The sequence below is a fragment of the Ursus americanus genome, chromosome 15 (genome assembly GCF_024610735.1).
Source record: "Ursus americanus isolate L20-20 chromosome 15, mUrsAme1.1.p, whole genome shotgun sequence".
Classification (NCBI taxonomy): domain Eukaryota; kingdom Metazoa; phylum Chordata; class Mammalia; order Carnivora; family Ursidae; genus Ursus; species Ursus americanus.
In genome coordinates this window covers 2,411,042-2,429,008 of record NC_142141.1, presented here as the reverse complement: position 1 = coordinate 2,429,008, position 17,967 = coordinate 2,411,042, and the positions used below count along the sequence as shown (strand labels likewise).

The 17,967-nt window shown below is 38.4% G+C and overlaps 1 protein-coding gene across 5 annotated transcripts in view; it reads right to left on the bottom strand.

The window, feature by feature from the left end:
- The window catches only part of UIMC1 (ubiquitin interaction motif containing 1), a 137,406-nt gene that overhangs the window by 75,444 nt on the left and 43,995 nt on the right, over positions 1-17,967 (bottom strand). For 4 of the 5 annotated variants that reach the window (XM_045799601.2, XM_087867794.1, XM_045799678.2 and 1 more), the window contains one exon: positions 9,603-9,687. The exons of the other annotated variant lie outside the window; for it this stretch is intronic. In XM_045799601.2, coding sequence (XP_045655557.1) covers positions 9,603-9,687 — 85 coding nt within the window. The remainder of the gene's footprint in view (positions 1-9,602; positions 9,688-17,967) is intronic. 5 annotated transcript variants of the gene reach the window in all.

Sequence of the window (17,967 nt, the reverse complement as noted above, 5' to 3'; positions counted from 1 at the left end):
ATAAAAACTCTCAGTAAGCTAGGAATAGAGGGGAACGTCTTCAACCTGATAAAAAAAAAATCTACAAAATCATACAGCTAAAATCAGGCTTAATGGTAAGAACTCAAAGCTTTTCCACCAAGAACAAGACTTTAGGCAACATCACAGTGGACGTACCAACTAATGCAATAACAAGAAAAGGAAATGTATACAGATGGGAAGAAATAAAACTTTGTTCACAGATAACATGATCATCTATATAGAATATCCAAAAGAACTGACAAAAAAACTCCTGGAACTAACAGACAATTACAGAAAGGTTACAGGATATAAGGTTAATATACAAAAGTTAATCACATTCCCAAATACCAGCAATGAACAAGTGTAATTTAAAATTTACAACAAAATACCATTTACATTAGCATCCCCAAAATGAAATACTTATCATTTAGGTATACATCTAACAAAATAAGTACAAGATCTATATGAGGAAAACTACAAGTCTCTGATGAATAAAATCAAAGAAATAAATGAAGACACGGTCCATGTTCATGGACAGAAAAACTCAACACTGTCAGAATGTCAATTCTTCCCAACTTTATCTGCAGATTCAATGTAATTCCAATCAAAATCCCAGCAAATTATTTTGCAGATATCAACGAACTCATTCTAAAGTTTATATGAAGAAGGTAAAAGATGCAGAATAGCCAGCATAACATGTAAGGAGAACAAAGTTGAAGGACTGATGCCACCCAACTTCAACACTTACTATATAAAGCTACAGTAATCAAAGCCAATGTGATATTAGCAAAAACCCAAATAGATCAATGAAACAGAATAGAGACTGGAGACATAGACCCATATAGTCATCTGATCTCTGACAAAGGAGCAAAGGCAATACAATGGCGCAAATAGAGTATTCTCAGCAAATGTTGCTGGAAAAACTGGTATCCATATCCAAAAAAATGAATCCAGACAACAACCTAACACCTTCCCCAAATTAACTCAAAATGGATCATAAATCAAAATATTAAACACAAATCTATAAAAGTCCTAGAAGATAACATAAGAGAAAATCTAGATGAACTTCAGTACGGCAATGACTTTTCAGACACAACACTAAAGGCATAATCCATGAAGGAAGTAATTGATAAACTAGACTTCATTAAAATTAAAAATTCCGGCTCTGCAAAAGACAATATCAGGAAAATGAGAAGACAAGCCACAGACTGGGAGAAAGTATCTGCAAAAGATACACCTGATAAAGGAATGTTATCCAAAATATACAAAAAACTCTTAAAACTCAACAATAAGAAAACAAACCAAACAAAAACTGACCCAACGACCTTACAGATAGTTCACTGAGAAGATAAACAGATAGCAAATAAGCATATGAGAAGATATTCCGCATAGGTCATTAGGGAAATGCAATTTAAAACAACGAGATATTTACTATACACCTACTAAAATGACCAAATACTGGAACATTGAAAACACCAAATGCTGGTGAGGATTTGGAGCAACAGGAACTCTCACTCACTGCTGATGGAAATGCAAAATGACACAGACACTTTGGAAGGCAGTTTGGCAATTTTTTACAAAATTAAACATACTCGTACCATACAATCCAGCAATCATGCTCTTTGGTTATTTACCCAAAAGAGGTGAACACAAATGCGCACCAACGCTCACAGATGCGTTATTCTTAATTGCTAAAACTTGGAAGCAATCAAAATGACTGTCAGTAGGTAAATGAATAAACAATGCTATTCAGACAATGAAATATTATTCACTGATATAAAGAAATGATCTACCAGAACATGAAAAGACCCAGAAGAACCTTAAACGCATATTATTAAGTCAAAGAATCCAATGTGAAAATGCTTCATACTGTAGGATCCCAACTTATATGACATTCTGGAAAAGGCAACACTGAAGACCAGTCGTTGTAAGAGATGAGCAGGGGGAGGGATGAATAGGAAGGGCACAAAGGATTTTTAGGACAGTGAAAATGTATACCATAATGATGGATGCATGTCATTGTATTTTTGTCAAAACCTACAGAATGGATAACACCAAAAGTGAACTCCAATATAAACTATGGACTTAGGGTGACTATAATATGTCAATCCATGTTCATCAATTGTAATAAATGTTCCACTCTGATAGAGGAAGCTATATATGTATGAGGTAAGGGAGTAAATGAAAAATCACTGTATCTTCCCCTCAATTTTGCTGTAAACCTAAAACTAAAAAAAAAAAAAAAGTCTTTATAAAACAAAATTGGGAATTTTCAAAAGTTAATAAAAGACTACAAATCCCGGATCCAAAAAGATTATTAAAATATATATATTCTCCCCACCCAAAAAAAAAATTCACACCTAAACATCATATTTAAACTGGTAATTAAAAAAATACAATATATTGAAGGCAGTCACCAATAAAGACAGGTTACGTACAAAAGAATAAAGGTAAGATTCTCATCATCTTCTCATCAAAAACTGTGCAGCCAGAAGACAATTGAGTGATATTCTGAAAATACTGAAAGAAAAAATTACCAAACCAGAATTCTATAAACAAGGGAAGTATTTTTCAAAAATGAAGATGATTCAATATATCACTTTCAGTAATAGAGAGAGAACTAGGCAGAACATCAATAGACAATTTAAACAACAATATAACCTACCTAGATAAAATACAGATCTATATAACACTCCAACCAACTAGGCCAAACTGCTATCTACAGAACACTCCCCTTATTGGGAGAATATACATTTTCCTCAAGTATATATGAAATATTCTTAAAGACAGATCATATGATAGCAATAAAACAAGCCTCAACAAACAAAAAAGGATTAAAAAACACACAATATATGTTTTCCAACCATAATGAGTGAAATTAGTAATAACACACAGAAGAAATATAGAGAACTGACAAATACGTGCAATTAGACAAAACACCCTAAACTAACCAATGGGTTAAAGTAGAAATCAAAAGGGAAAGTAGAAAATACTTTGGGGGTGCCTGGCTGGCTCAGTCAGTAGAGTGTGCGACTCTTGATCTCAGGGCTGTCGATTTGAGCCCTACATTGGGTATAGAGGTCAGTTAAAAATAAAATTCAGAAAAAAAAGGAAAGAGGAAACAACAGATGTTGGTAAGGATGCGGAGAAAGGGGAACCCTCTTACACTGTTGGTGAGAATGCAAACTGGTGCAGCCACTCTGAAAAACAGTATGGAAGTTCCTCAAAAAGTTAAAAATAGAACTATCCTACAACCCATCAACTGCACTACTAGGTATTTATCCAAAGGACGGAAACACAGTGATTCAAAGGGGCACATGCATCCCAATGTTTACAGCAGCAATGTCCACAATAACCAGAATACAGAAAGAGCCCACATGTCCATCAACTGATAAATGGATAAAGAAAATGTGGTGTAGGGGCACCTGGGTGGCGCAGTCGTTAAGCGTTTGCCTTCGGCTCAGGGCGTGATCCCAGTGTTCTGGGATCGAGCCCCACATCAGGCTCCTCTGCCAGGAGCCTGCTTCTTCCTCTCCCACTCCCCCTGCTTGTGTTCCCTCTCTCGCTGGCTGTCTCTGTAAAATAAATAAATAAAATCTTGAAAAAAAAAAAAAAGAAAGAAAATGTGGTGTATTTTATACACACACACAATGGAATTTAGCCATCAAAAAGAATGAAATCTTGCCATTTGCAACAATGTGGATGGAACGAGAGGGTATTATGCTAAGCAAAATAAGTCAATCAGAGAAAGACAAATACCATATGATTTCACTCATATGTGGAATTTAAGAAACAAAACAGATGAACACAGGGGAAGGGAAGGGAAAGTAAAATAAGATGAAAACAGAGAGGGAGGAAAACCATAAGAGACTCTTAACTATAGGAAACAAACTGAGGTTTGCTGGAGGGGAGGTGGGGGGGATGAGGTAATTGGGTGACGGGCATTAAGGACACTTGATGTAGGGGCGCCTGGGTGGCGCAGTCGTTAAGCGTCTGCCTTTGGCTCAGGGCGTGATCCCGGCATTCTGGGATCGAGCCCCACATCGGGCTCCTCTGCTGGGAGCCTGCTTCTTCCTCTCCCACTCCCCCTGCTTGTATTCCCTCTCTCGCTAGCTGTCTCTCTCTCTGTCAAATAAATAAAATCTTAAAAAAAAAAAAAAAGGACACTTGATGTAATGAGCACTGGGTGTTACATGCAACTGATGAATCACTAAATTCAACCTCTGAAACTAATAATACAGCATATGTTAACTAAATTGAATTTGAATTTTAAAAAAAAGAAAAAAAAGGAAATACTCTGAGATGAATGAAAATAAAATAGGTCTTCAAAATTTACAGGATGCAGCTAAAGCAGTACTTAAAAAAAGGAAATTTACAGCTGTCTAAGGCTTATATTAAAAAAGAGAGATCTTGGGGTACCTGGGTGGCTCAGTCAGTTAAGCATCTGCCTTCGGCTCAGGTCATGATCTCAGTGTCCTGGGATCAGTCCCACATCAGGCTCTCTGTTCAGTGGGGAGCCCGCTTCTCCCTCTGCCTGCCACTTCCCCTGCTTGTGCGCTCTCTCTCTCGCTCTCTCTCTCTGACAAATAAATAGATAAAATCTTAAAAAAAGAGAGAGAAAGAGATCTTGAATCAATAACCTTAACTTCTACCTTAAGACACAGGAAAAAAAGAGCAAACTAAACCTAAAGAAAGCAGAAGGAAGGAAGTAATGAGTAACAGAGAAGAAATCAATAGAAAAACAGGAAAATTGATAAAAAGAAAAACTGTTTGGAAAACAACAAAATTGATCAACTATGAGTTAGACCGATCAGGGGGAAGAAAAAAAAAAAGAAGACTCAAACACTAAAAGTAGGAATGACAGTGGAGACATTACTTACAACCTTACAAAAATAAAAAGGACTATAATGGAATACTATGAAAAACTATATGCCATTTGATTTGCTAACTTAGATGAAACACACAAATTCCTAAAATGACACAAACTACCAAAACTGACTCAAGAAGAAACAAAATCTGAATAGAACTACAACAGATAAGAGACTGAACCAGTAATCAAAACCTATTCACAAAGAAAGGCCCAGGCCCAGATGGCCTCATTGGTGAATTCTGTCAAATAGTTAAAAATTAATACCAACTCTTCCAAAAATTAAAGGAGGAAACAACATGCAACTCATTCCCTGAGGCCAATTTTAGCCTGACACCAAATCCAAAGACATGAATAGAAAACTGAGATGCAAAAATCCTCAACATATGGGGCGCCTGGGTGGCACAGCGGTTAAGCATCTGCCTTCGGCTCAGGGCGTGATCCTGGCGTTATGGGATCGAGCCCCACATCAGGCTCCTCTGCTATGAGCCTGCTTCTTCCTCTCCTGCTCCCCCTGCTTGTGTTCCCTCTCTCACTGGTTGTCTCTATCTCTGTCGAATAAATAAAAATAAAATTAAAAAAAAAATCCTCAACATAATACCAGAAAAATAAATCTAGCAACATACAGAAAGTATTCTACACTATGACAAAGTAGAATTTATCCCAGGAATGCAGGGTTAGTTTAACATAAGAAAAGCAATTAATATACAAAATTAACAAAGTAAAACACAAAACCCAAATGATCATTTCAATAGACACAGAAAAAATACATATGACAAAATTCAACACCCCTTTCATGATAAAAACATTTTAAATGGCTAAAATAGTATGTCTTATGTGAGTTTTATAATTTAAAAAATTTTAATAAGCAAAGGATATGAATCAACTTTTCCCCAAAGAAAATATACAAATGGCCAATAAGCACACAAAAAGATGATCAACACCATTAGTCATTAGAGAAATGTAAATCAAACCCACAATGAGATAACATTCTTACCCAGTAGCATGCCTATAATTTAAAAAAAAGAAAAAAGAAAAATAAGTATTGGCAAGGATGTGACGGAATTGGAGCCCTCATAAAATGGCGGGAGAAATGTAAAACAGGTAGCCACTTTAGAAAACGTCTGAAAGTTTCTCAAATAATTAAATACTAAGTTGCCATATGGCCCAGGAATTCTACTCCTAGGTATACACCCAAGAGAAATGAAAACATACGTCCACACAAAAACTTGCACATAAATGTTCACAGCAACTTTAGTCGTAATAGCCAGAGCAGAAACAATCTAAATGTCCATCAAATGATAAATGAATAAACAAAATGTGGCACAACAATATAATGAAGTATTACTTAGCAATAAAGGAATGAAGTACTGATGCCAAAACATGGATGAATGTGAAAACATTAAGCTAAGTGAAAGAAGCCAGTCAAAAAAGATACGTGTTATATGATTTCATGTACATGTAATGTCCAGAATAGGCAAATCTATGAAGACAGAAAGAAATTAGTAGTTGCTGAGAGCTCAGCGGGATGAAGGCTTCAGATGACTGGAAGTATACAGGGTTTCCTTTGAGGGTGATGAAAATGTTCTAGAATTAGACTGTGGCAATAGCTGCACAACACTTACTATACTAAAGACTACTGTATAAATAATGAAGGCATTGTATGATGAATGAAGTGTATGGTACATGAGTTATATCTCAGTAAAGTAGTTACCATAAAAATGGGAGAAATAAAGACTTTCTCAGACAAATAAAAACAGAATTAATTGGCAACTGATCTACATTACAAAAGTGATAAAGGAAGCTTTCCAACAGAAACTGGGATATACACAAAGAAATGAGCAGCCCTTGAGATGGTAAAAATAAAGTATGGCATTCTTTGTTTTTTATTTTCATTGTTTTAAAAGAGAATTATCTAAAGCAAAATAGCATCAATGTGTTGTGTACTATAACAAATGCAAAACTAAAATGTATGGCAAAAATAACACAAAGTAGAGTAGACAAAAATTGTGAGTATACAGTTACACAGCCTACACTACACATGAAACAATATAACATTATTTGAAGGTGACTAATTAATTAAATGTGTGTACTAGAGACTCTAGGCAACCACTAAATACACTTTAAGAGATATAAATAATAGAAATAAAATGGAATCAAAATAATACTCAACAAACACAAAAAAAGGACAGAAAAAGAAGAAGACCAAGAACAGTTGGAACAAATGAACAGCTTTCAAATGGTATATTTTAATTCAATAACATCAATAATTACATTAAATGTAACTGTAAAAGACAAAAGTCAGAATACATAAAAAAGATAAAGAGGGTTGTCAGACCAGATAAAAAAGCATGACACAAATAAATAAAAAAGTAAAACCCAATTTGATTGCAAAGATCCAGAATAATCAGACAACTATCAATAGTCCACCAATGATGACATAAACTTAACTATCAAATGATGAAGATTATTGCATCTCAAAAAATAACTACTATCAACAATTTCCATACTGAAAGTAACTTGAGTACATTCAACAGATCTAACCTAGTGACAGCCACCTCTAGACATAATGCAATGATTTACAACAAAGAACTGTTTGTGGTTAATTTTACAAAGCTAAGAATTCTACCTTAAATCACTGAAATTCAGATTAACAGTGAAATAAAGCCTTGTATATCTTCAATCAACTTTTGTAATAATTTCAACTACTTATATTTTTTGAAAAATTCACTGAAATACCTGAACACTTCACATCACATTAAAATGTCAAAAATAATTAAATAACTTCACAATTGAGTACAAAATCAGAGAAGAAAGCAAAACCTACAAAAAAATTTTTTTTCTGCTATTGTGACTTACACTAATAAATATATATTTGATCTTTGTTTCCTGGCAGAGAGCTCTTAAATCCCTCGGAATTTCCTAAGGGAAAAGAACAATAAAGGTATCTTTTCTTATTCATAACAAACCCCTTTCACCATACCTGAGTTATGTTAATGCACTTACTTTTGGAAAGCCCCTAAGGATGAGGGAACCAGCCCTGGGTTTAGAGGGTTGGAACTTCCATCCCTGTCCTCCAACCTTGAGGGAACAGAGACAGGAGCTGGCTGGACATTGACTCAATCACCAATGGTCAATGATTTAATCACTCGTGCCTGCATAATGAAGCTTCCATAAATATCTGTAAACTATAGGGTTTGGTGAGTTTCTAGGCTGGTGGAGATACTGGAAAGGTGACACATCTGGAGAGGGCATGCAAGCTCTCCAGCCCTTCCCCATATCTTGCCCTTTACATCTCTTCCATCCGCTTGTTCCGGAGATATATCCTTTATAATAAACCAGTCATCTACTAAATAAATGGTTTCCCTGAGTTCTGTGAGCCATTCTAACAAATTAATCAAACCCAAGGAGGTGGTCCTGTAAACCTCTTTATATCCGCCAGTCAGTAAGATGCACAGGTAATGACCTGGACTTGCAGTTGCCATCAAAAAGTGAAGGTTGTCTTGTGGGATCTGATACTATCTCTGGGCAGACAGTGTCAGAATTTGGTTAAACTGAGATACCAGACAATGTCTGATTAAAAACTGGAGAACTGGGGCGCCTGGGTGGCTCAACTGTTACGCGTCTGCTTTTGGCTCAGGTCATGATCCCAGGGTCCTGGGAGCAAGCCCCGCTTCAGGCTTCCTGCTCAGCAGGAAGCCTGCTTCTCCCTCTCCCACTCCCCCTGCTGGTGTTCCCTCTCTCGCTGTGTCTCTGTCAAATAAATAAATAAAATATTTTTAAAAATAAATAAATAAAAATAAAAACTGGAGAATTGCTTCGTATGGGGAAAAACCCCCAACACATGTGATGACCAGAGTGAAGGGTCAAGAGTAGAGAAGACACACAGAAGACTTTTTCCCTCATAATTTTAACGAACGTTAAAAAGAAAACCACAGGCCCAAATAGCATCATTTGGACCAGGCCAAGTCACAAAACCAGGGCTTAATACCTAACCTAACTACAATTTCAAATTCCCCCAGAAATGTAAGTCTTAACCTGTCAACCAGGAATTTTCTGATTAAGCAGCAATGAGATAAGCACATCAACTCTTCATCCCTAATGAAGATGAGGTAATCCACCTAATAAGATCCCTATACTTTCCACCAAGGGAAGATGATCTTGCCTAAAACAATTCTTTTTCTTTTTTTGCTAATAATTTTCTTGCCCCACCCTCCTTTCTATAAAAACCTTCCACTTTGGACAACTCCTCAGGAGCACCCCTCTATTTACTAGATGGAATGCTGCCCAATTTATGAATCATTTAATAAAGCCAATTAAATCTACAAATTTATTCAGTTGAATATAGTTTTTTTAACATGATGAAAATGATACCATTATAGTAGGTACCATTACTTGAGCCACTAAGTATTATATCTGTATTTTATTGATAAGAAAACAGAGGCAGGCTGAAAGCACTAACTTGCCTAAAGTCTATATAATAAGGGCTAAAGCAAGGATTCAAAATCAAGTGTCCCTAACTCTGAAGTTCACATTTTAATTTCAACCCTCTGTCCATAATAAGTCAATTGTATAAGCTGTAGGTAATGATGAATCCTAAAAATATTAATGGAATCCAAAACAAATAGGAAGCACATACATCCTTACTCAGAGATCTCTCTTCTTAATGAAGAAATTAGCGTCAGTGCTATGCTGCAATTTTCAAAGCATTCTCAACACAAAAATAAAAACATACGTGCAATTTTTCTTTTAGCCAAACACTTTGTTCTATTCGACTGCTTTGTCTTCATTTTTTGCAATCCATTCTCCTCCTTTGGTTCCTGTTGCAAAACAAGAAATACCATCAGGGCAGCTACTATTAAAAGCAGTGATCAGACTACCTCTTCTATAACTAAGAGAACACTGAGCCTTTGCAGAATCAGTGGCTATTGTAAATGTTCACAGAAAACATCAGAAAAAAGATCCTGTACAGTACAAAAAAGAAAACATGTAGATCTGGAACAAATAAAAATCATAAAAATTAAAATGTATATGTTCAACATTATCTGTCATATGGGTACTCGTGTAAAACTTAGCCACATGCATAATACCATTTGTAAGCAAGCACTCAAGTTCAGAGAAAGCTTGATTCGAGAATTAAAAAATGAGTAACCAGGGGGCGCCTGGATGGCACAGTCAGTTAAGTGTCTGACTCTTGGTTTCAGCTCAGGTCATGATCTCAGGGTTGTGAGACTGAGCCCCATGTCAAGGCTCTACACTCATCGTGTAGTCTGCTTAACACTGTCTCTCCCTCTCCCACTGCCCTGCCCCCCACACACTCTCTTTCTCTCTCTCAAATAAATAAATAAACATTTTTAAAAAACGAGTAACTATATTTAAAAGTCAGTGTGTATTAATTTATTTGAAATCAGTACTTAAAAAGCAAGAGAACTAGGGAAAACTATGTAATATAATTATGAGAGAAAGGGCTAATTTTCTTTATATATAAAGAGCTCTTACAAATCAATAAAAAGACCAATATTTAACCTCCTCCCATAAGCAAAGGGCATGATAAGATACCCCATAGGGAAACAGCCAGTACTTGAGAAAGTACAAAGAGAAACAATATGTTCAGAGGACAGCCATCTTTCAACACGAGCAAGAGGATGAAGGAAACTTTCACACAGGACGCTGAAAACATTGGGGCTTTTATTGATCACTGACACGAGTTGCAAGGGAGAAAGTCATTCTGAGAGTAGGAGGGGCAAGATCAAGTCAGCTTACAAACATCCCCCCAGATGACAGTCAGGTGGGGATGAGAATCTAGGTGATGGGAGATGCCATAGGAGGCTTGGATTTCTCTGGTGTCCAAAGTAAACAGACTTAAGGCATGATAGGATTAGTCCTGGTTATCTCTTAAAGGAATAGTGCTTGCCAAAGGCAGTGTCCAGATGACAGAAATGTTCTATATCTGCGGGGTCAAATACGATAGCCAGTAGTCACATGTGGCTACTGAGCACTTTGAAATGTGACACACACACAAAAATGAAAAAAATATCAGTGAACTATGAGACTGTTTCAAGTGGCCTAATACACAGGTAACTACAGTCCCTGTAGGGGGCAAGGGACAGAAAAAAAGTTCTGAGGAATTAATGACTGAGAAAATTCCAGACTTGATGAAAACTATAAATCTGTTGATCCAAGAAGTTCTAGGAAGCACAGGCGCAAGAAACATCATAAATTTAAAAAAACACATCATAATCAAATTGCTTAAAACCAGAGATAGAGGGGAGGGAGTTAAGATGGCGGAGGAATAGGGGACCCCTTTTTCAGCCGGTCCCCTGAGTCGAGCTGGATAGGTACCAGACCAGCCTGAACAACCACGGAATCAGCCTGAGACGCAGGAAGATACATCTGGATCTCTACAAATGAACATCTCCAGCGCTGAGTATTGAGGTACGAAGCAGGGAACCTTGAAACCGCGCACAGATATCGGAAGATAAACGGAAGGGGGAGGGAGCCGCTGCGTTCGGGCGGTGGGAAGTGGTAGCCACCTGCACGGGGGGAGCGGGCGGACTCGCGGACCGCGGACCGGCACCCGCGAGAGAGCAGACTGAGGCCGTGAGCCGGGGAACGCGCGCCACCAGACTGAAAACCGGAGCTCTGGTGCGCTCACCGGAACCAGACTGAGACCGGAAGCTCCGGGAGCGCGCAGGGGCGGCTGGCGGCTGGCGGTGTTAGAAACACAAAGGACAGCGCCGGCCCTGGAAGTGAGGGCTGGGACTCCAGGTGTGGGGCGCACATCCCGGGACGCTGCAGGGTTGAGCAGCACCAGTGTAACAGAGTTAAAGTGGCCAGAACATCAGTGGACAACGGTCCGCGATCCCTCTGTTCTGAGACAGAGGCTGAGATTCAGCCACTGCTGCTCTGACTCTCAGAAGAGGCACAGCAAACACCAGGAAAGCCGCCAGAGAACAAAAGCCTGGAAATACCGGCTCAGAGTGTGCCCATCCCCATCCCCCCTCGCAGGGGACACAGAGACTCTACCCAAACAGGGCTGCCTGAGTATCAGCGCGGCAGGCCCCTCCCCCAGAAGGCAGGCTGAAAAGTCAAGAAGCCCACATCCCTAAGATCCCTATAAAACAAGGGCGCACGGCCTGGGTGCCGGTCAATAATTTGGGCTCTGGACAACCCCGCACCCTCTCCTCGTCAGAATGACAAGAAGGATGGGGCGCCTGGGTGGCACAGTGGTTAAGCGTCTGCCTTCGGCTCAGGGCGTGATCCCGGCGTTCCGGGATCGAGCCCCGCATCAGGCTCCTCTGCTATGAGCCTGCTTCTTCCTCTCCCACTCCCCCTGCTTGTGTTCCCTCTCTCGCTGGCTGTCTCTCTCTGTCGAATAAATAAAATCTTTAAAAAAAAAAAAAAAAAAGAATGACAAGAAGGAGAAATCCCCCCAGCAAAGAAAAGACAATGAGTCTGTGGCCTCTGCCACAGAACTAATGGATATGGATATAACCAAATTATCAGAAATGGAATTCAGAGTAACAATGGTCAAGGTGATGTGTAGACTTGAAAAAAGTATTAACGAAAATGTTAATGAGAATATAGAATCTCTAAGGGCGGAAATGAGAGTGAATCTGGCAGAAATTAAAAATTCTATGAGCCAAATGCAGTCAAAACTAGAGGCTCTGACGGCCAGGGTAAATGAGGCAGAAGAACGTATCAGCAAATTGGAGAATGGGTTAGTAGAAGAAAAAGCTAAAATTGAATCTGGACTCAAAGGAATCCACGCTCAGGAATGTAGGTTACAGGAGATTACTGACTCAATGAAACGTTCCAATGTCAGAATCATCGGCATCCCCGAGGGGGTGGAGAAAAACAGAGGTCTAGAAGAGATATTTGAACAAACTGTAGCTGAAAACTTGCCTAATCTAGCAAGGGAAACAAACATTCATGTCCAAGAGGCAGAGAGGACCCCTCCCAAGCTCAACCACGACAAACCTACGCCACGTCACGTCATAGTGCATTTCACAAATATTAGATCCAAGGATACAGTATTGAAAGCGGCCAGGGCAAAGAAATCTCTCACGTACCAACAAAGCAAAGGTATCAGAATTACGTCAGACCTGTCTACACAGACCTGGAATGAGAGAAAGGGTTGGGGGGGGGGCATTTTTAAAGCTCTTTCAGAGAAAAACATGCAGCCAAGGATCCTTTATCCAGCAAGGCTGTCATTCAGAATTGATGGAGAAATAAAGGCCTTCCAGAATCGCCAGTCATTGACCAATTTCGTAACCACGAAACCAGCCCTACAGGAGATATTAAGGGGGGTTCTAGAAAAGTAAAAAGGCCCCAAGAGTGACACAGAACAGAAAGTCACAATCTATAGAAACAAAGACTTTACTGGCAACATGGCATCATTAAAATCATATCTCTCAATAATTAGTCTCAATGTAAATGGCCTAAATGCTCCCATAAAGTGCCACAGGGCTGCAGATTGGATAAAAAGACATGACTCATCCATTTGCTGTCTACAAGAGACTCATTTTGAACCTAAAGATACATTCAGACTGAAAGTAAAGGAATCTTTCACGCCAATGGACCTCAAAAGAAAGCTGGGGTAGCAATTCTCATATCAGACAGATTGGATTTTAAACTAAAGACTATAGTTAGAGACACAGAAGGGCACTATATTATTCTTAAAGGATGTATCCAACAAGTGGATATGACAATTATAAATATATATGCCCCTAACAGGGGAGCAGCAAGATACACAAGCCAACTCTTAACCACAATAAAGAGACACAGAGATAAAAATACGCTAATAGTAGGAGACCTCAACACTCCACTATCAGCAATAGACAGATCACCTAAGCAAGAAATCAGCAAAGAAACAAGAGATTTGAATGCCATACTCGACGAGTTGGACCTCATAGAGATATATAGAACACTACCCCCCAGAACCAAAGAATACTCATTCTATTCTAATGCCCATGGAACATTCTCAAGAATAGACATTGTTCTGGGTCACAAAACACGTCTCAACCAATACCAAAAGACTGAAATTATTCCCTGCATATTCTCAGACTGCAACACTCTGAAATTGGAACTCAACCACAAGGAAAAATCTGGAAGAAACTCAAACACTTGGAGACTAACAACCATCCTGCTCAGGAATGATTCGATAAACCAGGAAATCAAAAATCAATTTAAACAATTTATGGAGACCAACGAGAATGAAAACACAACGGTCCAAAACCTATGGGATACTGCAAAGGCAGTCCTAAGGGGGAAATACATAGCCATCCAAGCCTCACTCAAAAGAATAGAAAAATCTAAAATGCAGTTTTTATATTCTCACCTCAAGAAGCTGGAACAGCAACAGAGGGACAGGCCTAATCCACGCACGAGGAAGCAGCTGACCAAGATTAGAGCAGAAATCAATGAATTAGAAACCAGGAGTACAGTAGAGCAGATCAACAGAACTAGAAGCTGTCTTTGAGAGAATCAATAAAATTGACAGACCACTGGCAAGACTTATCCAAAAGAATAGAGAAAGGGCCCAAATTAATAAAATTATGAATGAAAAAGGAGAGGTCACACCAACACCATTGAAATTGGCAGGATTATTAGAAACTTTTATCTACAGCTATATGCCAATAAATTAAGCAATCTGGAAGAGTTGGAGGCCTTCCTGGAAACCTATAAACTACCAAGACTGAAACAGGAAGAAGCTGATTTTTTAAACAGGCCAATTAATTATGAAGAGATTGAGTCAGTGATAAACAGCCTTCCAAATAACAAAACTCCAGGCCTGGGTGGTTTTCCTGGGGAATTCTACCAAACATTCAAAGAAGAAATAATACCTATTCTCCTAAAGCTATTTCAAAAAATAGAAACAGAAGGAAAGCTACCAAACTCATTCTATGAGGCCAGTATTATTACCTTGATCCCCAAACCAGGCAAAGACCCCATCAAAAAGGAGAATTACAGACCGAGTTCCCTAATGAATATGGACGCCAAAATCCTCAACAAGATCCTGGCTAATAGAATCCAACAGTACATTAAAAGGATTATCCATCATGACCAAGTGGGATTCATCCCTGGGATGCAAGCGTGGCTCAACATTCGCAAATCGATCAGCGTGATACATCATATCAACAAGAAAAGACTCAGGAACCATATGATCCTCTCAACTGATGCAGAAAAAGCATCTGACAAAATACAGCGTCCTTTCCTGATTAAAACCCTTCAGAGTGTAGGGATAGAGGGCACATTCCTCAATCTCATAAAAACCATCTATGAAAAGCCTACAGCAAATATCATTCTCAATGGGGAAAAGCTGGAAGCCTTTCCCTTAAGATCAGGAACACGACAAGGATGCCCACTCTCGCCACTATGATTCAACATAGTACTAGAAGTCCTTGCAACAGCAATCAGACAACAAAAAGGGATAAAAGGTATCCAAATCGGCAAAGAAGAAGTCAAAATGTCTCTCTTCGCAGATGACGTGATACTCTATATGGAAAACCCAAAAGAATCCACGCCCAAACTATTAGAAGTTATAGAGCAATTCAGTAATGTGGCGGGATACAAAATCAATGCTCAGAAATCAGTTGCATTTCTATACACGAATAACGAGACCGAAGAAAGAGAAATTAGGGAATCCATCCCATTTACAATAGCACCAAAAACCATACGTTACCTTGGAATTAACTTAACCAGAGACGTAAAGGACCTATATTCTAGAAACTATAAATAACTTTTGAAAGACACTGAGGAAGACAAAAAAGGTGGAAAAATATTCCATGCTCATGGATAGGAAGAATTAGCATAGTTAAAAGGTCCATGCTACCCAGAGCAATCTACACTTTCAATGCTATCCCGATCAAAATACCGAGGACATTTTTCAAAGAACTGGAACAAACAGTCCTTAAATTTGTATGGAACCAGAAAAGGCCCCGAATCGCCAAGGAACTTGAAAAGGAAAAACAAAGCTGGGGGCATCACAATGCCGGATTTCGAGCTGTACTAAATAAAGAATAAAGAAATTATTGCCTTTTATTAAATGTGCACTGACTGCAGTGTATACCTTCATTATATACCTTTCTATACTATTTTGTTTTCAAACAGTTTTAAACTGTTTTTAGTTTGTTTTAACATGTATGTACATAACAATTTAATGAATCTGCATGTGTTTGTGTATAACTATTTTATTTTTGTAAATATTAAGAGAAGTTATTCAAGCGGTAAAATCGATAGACTGTTCTGTTTTCTTCTTTATACTTTTAGACCTTTCTTTAAAAAAACTATTTAGGGGGCCTGGGTGGCTCAGTCGTTAAGCATCTGCCTTCAGCTCGGGTCACGATCCCAGGGTCTTGGGATCCAGCCCCGCATTCGGCATCCTGCTCAGCGGGAAGCCTGCTTCTCCCTCTCCCACTCCACCTGCTTGTGTTCCCTCTCTCACTGTGTCTCTCTCTGTCAAATAAAATCTTTAAATAAATAAATAAGAACTATTTAGACAAAATCCTAATTAAGAACTAGACTATAAGAAATTCAAAAAAATAAATACCCAATAGAAATGTGAAAAAATGTTCAATTTTCCTAGTTATTAAAAATATACAACAGTTTGATTATCAAATTGGGGAAAAAAATGTGGTAACAGTTTTGGCAAGAAACAAGGCAACTAATGCACTACTAATGAGAATATAAATAAGAACAGATTTTTGAAGGTTCTAATGGAGTATACCATATTAATATTCTGAACTAATTTTGTAGGGACTAGACAACCAAAGATTTTTAAGTAAGCAAGTACAATAATGTAAAATCTGAATTCCTGGGGCACCTGGGTGGCTCAGTCAGTTAAGTATCTGCCTTCGGCTCAGATCATGATCCTGCGGAGTGGAGATCAAGCCCCCATTCTCTCTCTGCCCCTCCCTCCTGCTCTGCCCTCTCTCACTATCTCTCTGTTTCTCTCTAATAAATAAATAAATAAATAAAATCTTTTAAAAAATAAAATAAAATCGGAATTCTTAAAAAAAAAAGAATCTGAATTCTTAAAAAAAAGTTAGAGTAAACTAAGTGAAATAAGAGAAAAAATTGCGATAGAGGAAAAAAAGAAAGACAAGCAAGTTCAGAGTCTGTTACCAGAATTCAAATAACAGATGATCAAGAAAAGAAATGGAAATGGAAGAGGAAGAATAGATCTGAGTATCATTCTAAGAGGTAAAAACTAAAGGATGTAGTGAAAAGGGGCACCTGGGTGTTGCAGTCAGTTAAGTATCTGACTTTTGATTTCAGCTCAGGTCATGACCTCGGGGTTGTGGGACTGAGTCCTGTATCAGGCTCGAGCATGGATTCTCTCCCTCCCTCTACTTTTGCCCCTTTCCCTGCTTGTGCATGCATGTGCTTTCTCTCAATAAATAAAATCTTAAAAAAAAAAAAAAAGGATGTGGTGAATGATTAGCTATAAAATATGAGAAAGAGGAATGAGTTGGGTGGCTCAGTCAGTTAAGTGTCTGCCTTTAGCTCAGGTCATGATCTCGGAGTTCTGGGATCGAGCCCCACATCAGGCTCCCTGCTCAGTGGGGAGTTTGCTTCTCCCTCTCACTCTCCCCCCACATACTCATGCAATCTCTCTCTCTCTCAAATAAATAAATAAAATCTTAAAAAAAAAAAAGAAAGAAAGAGGAATGAGTTAAAGATATTTCTGAGCTTTATAACAAAACAATGAGTAGTTCTACCATCAAATGTGTTGGAAGATAAAGAAAAAAGAGAAGTGAACTTGGAAGAAAAAACAATGACTTAGTTGCCTTCCTGGATGTGACCTACAGACAAGGGGAAATCTCTAACAAACAAATGGAAAAAAAGAACAAAGGAGAGATGTTAAGAGCTAAAGCAGCATCGTCCAATAAAGCTTTCCAAAATGAGGGAAATGTTCTGTCGCTGTGCCATCTAATACAGCAAACACTAGACTCACGTGGCTTTGATCACTTGAAATGTGACAGGCCAACAGAGGAACGGATTTATTTAATTTTAATTAATACAAATTTAAATAGCTATAGGCAGCTCATTGCTACCATACTGGACCATAAAGACTTAACTACATTTACATTCTCTTT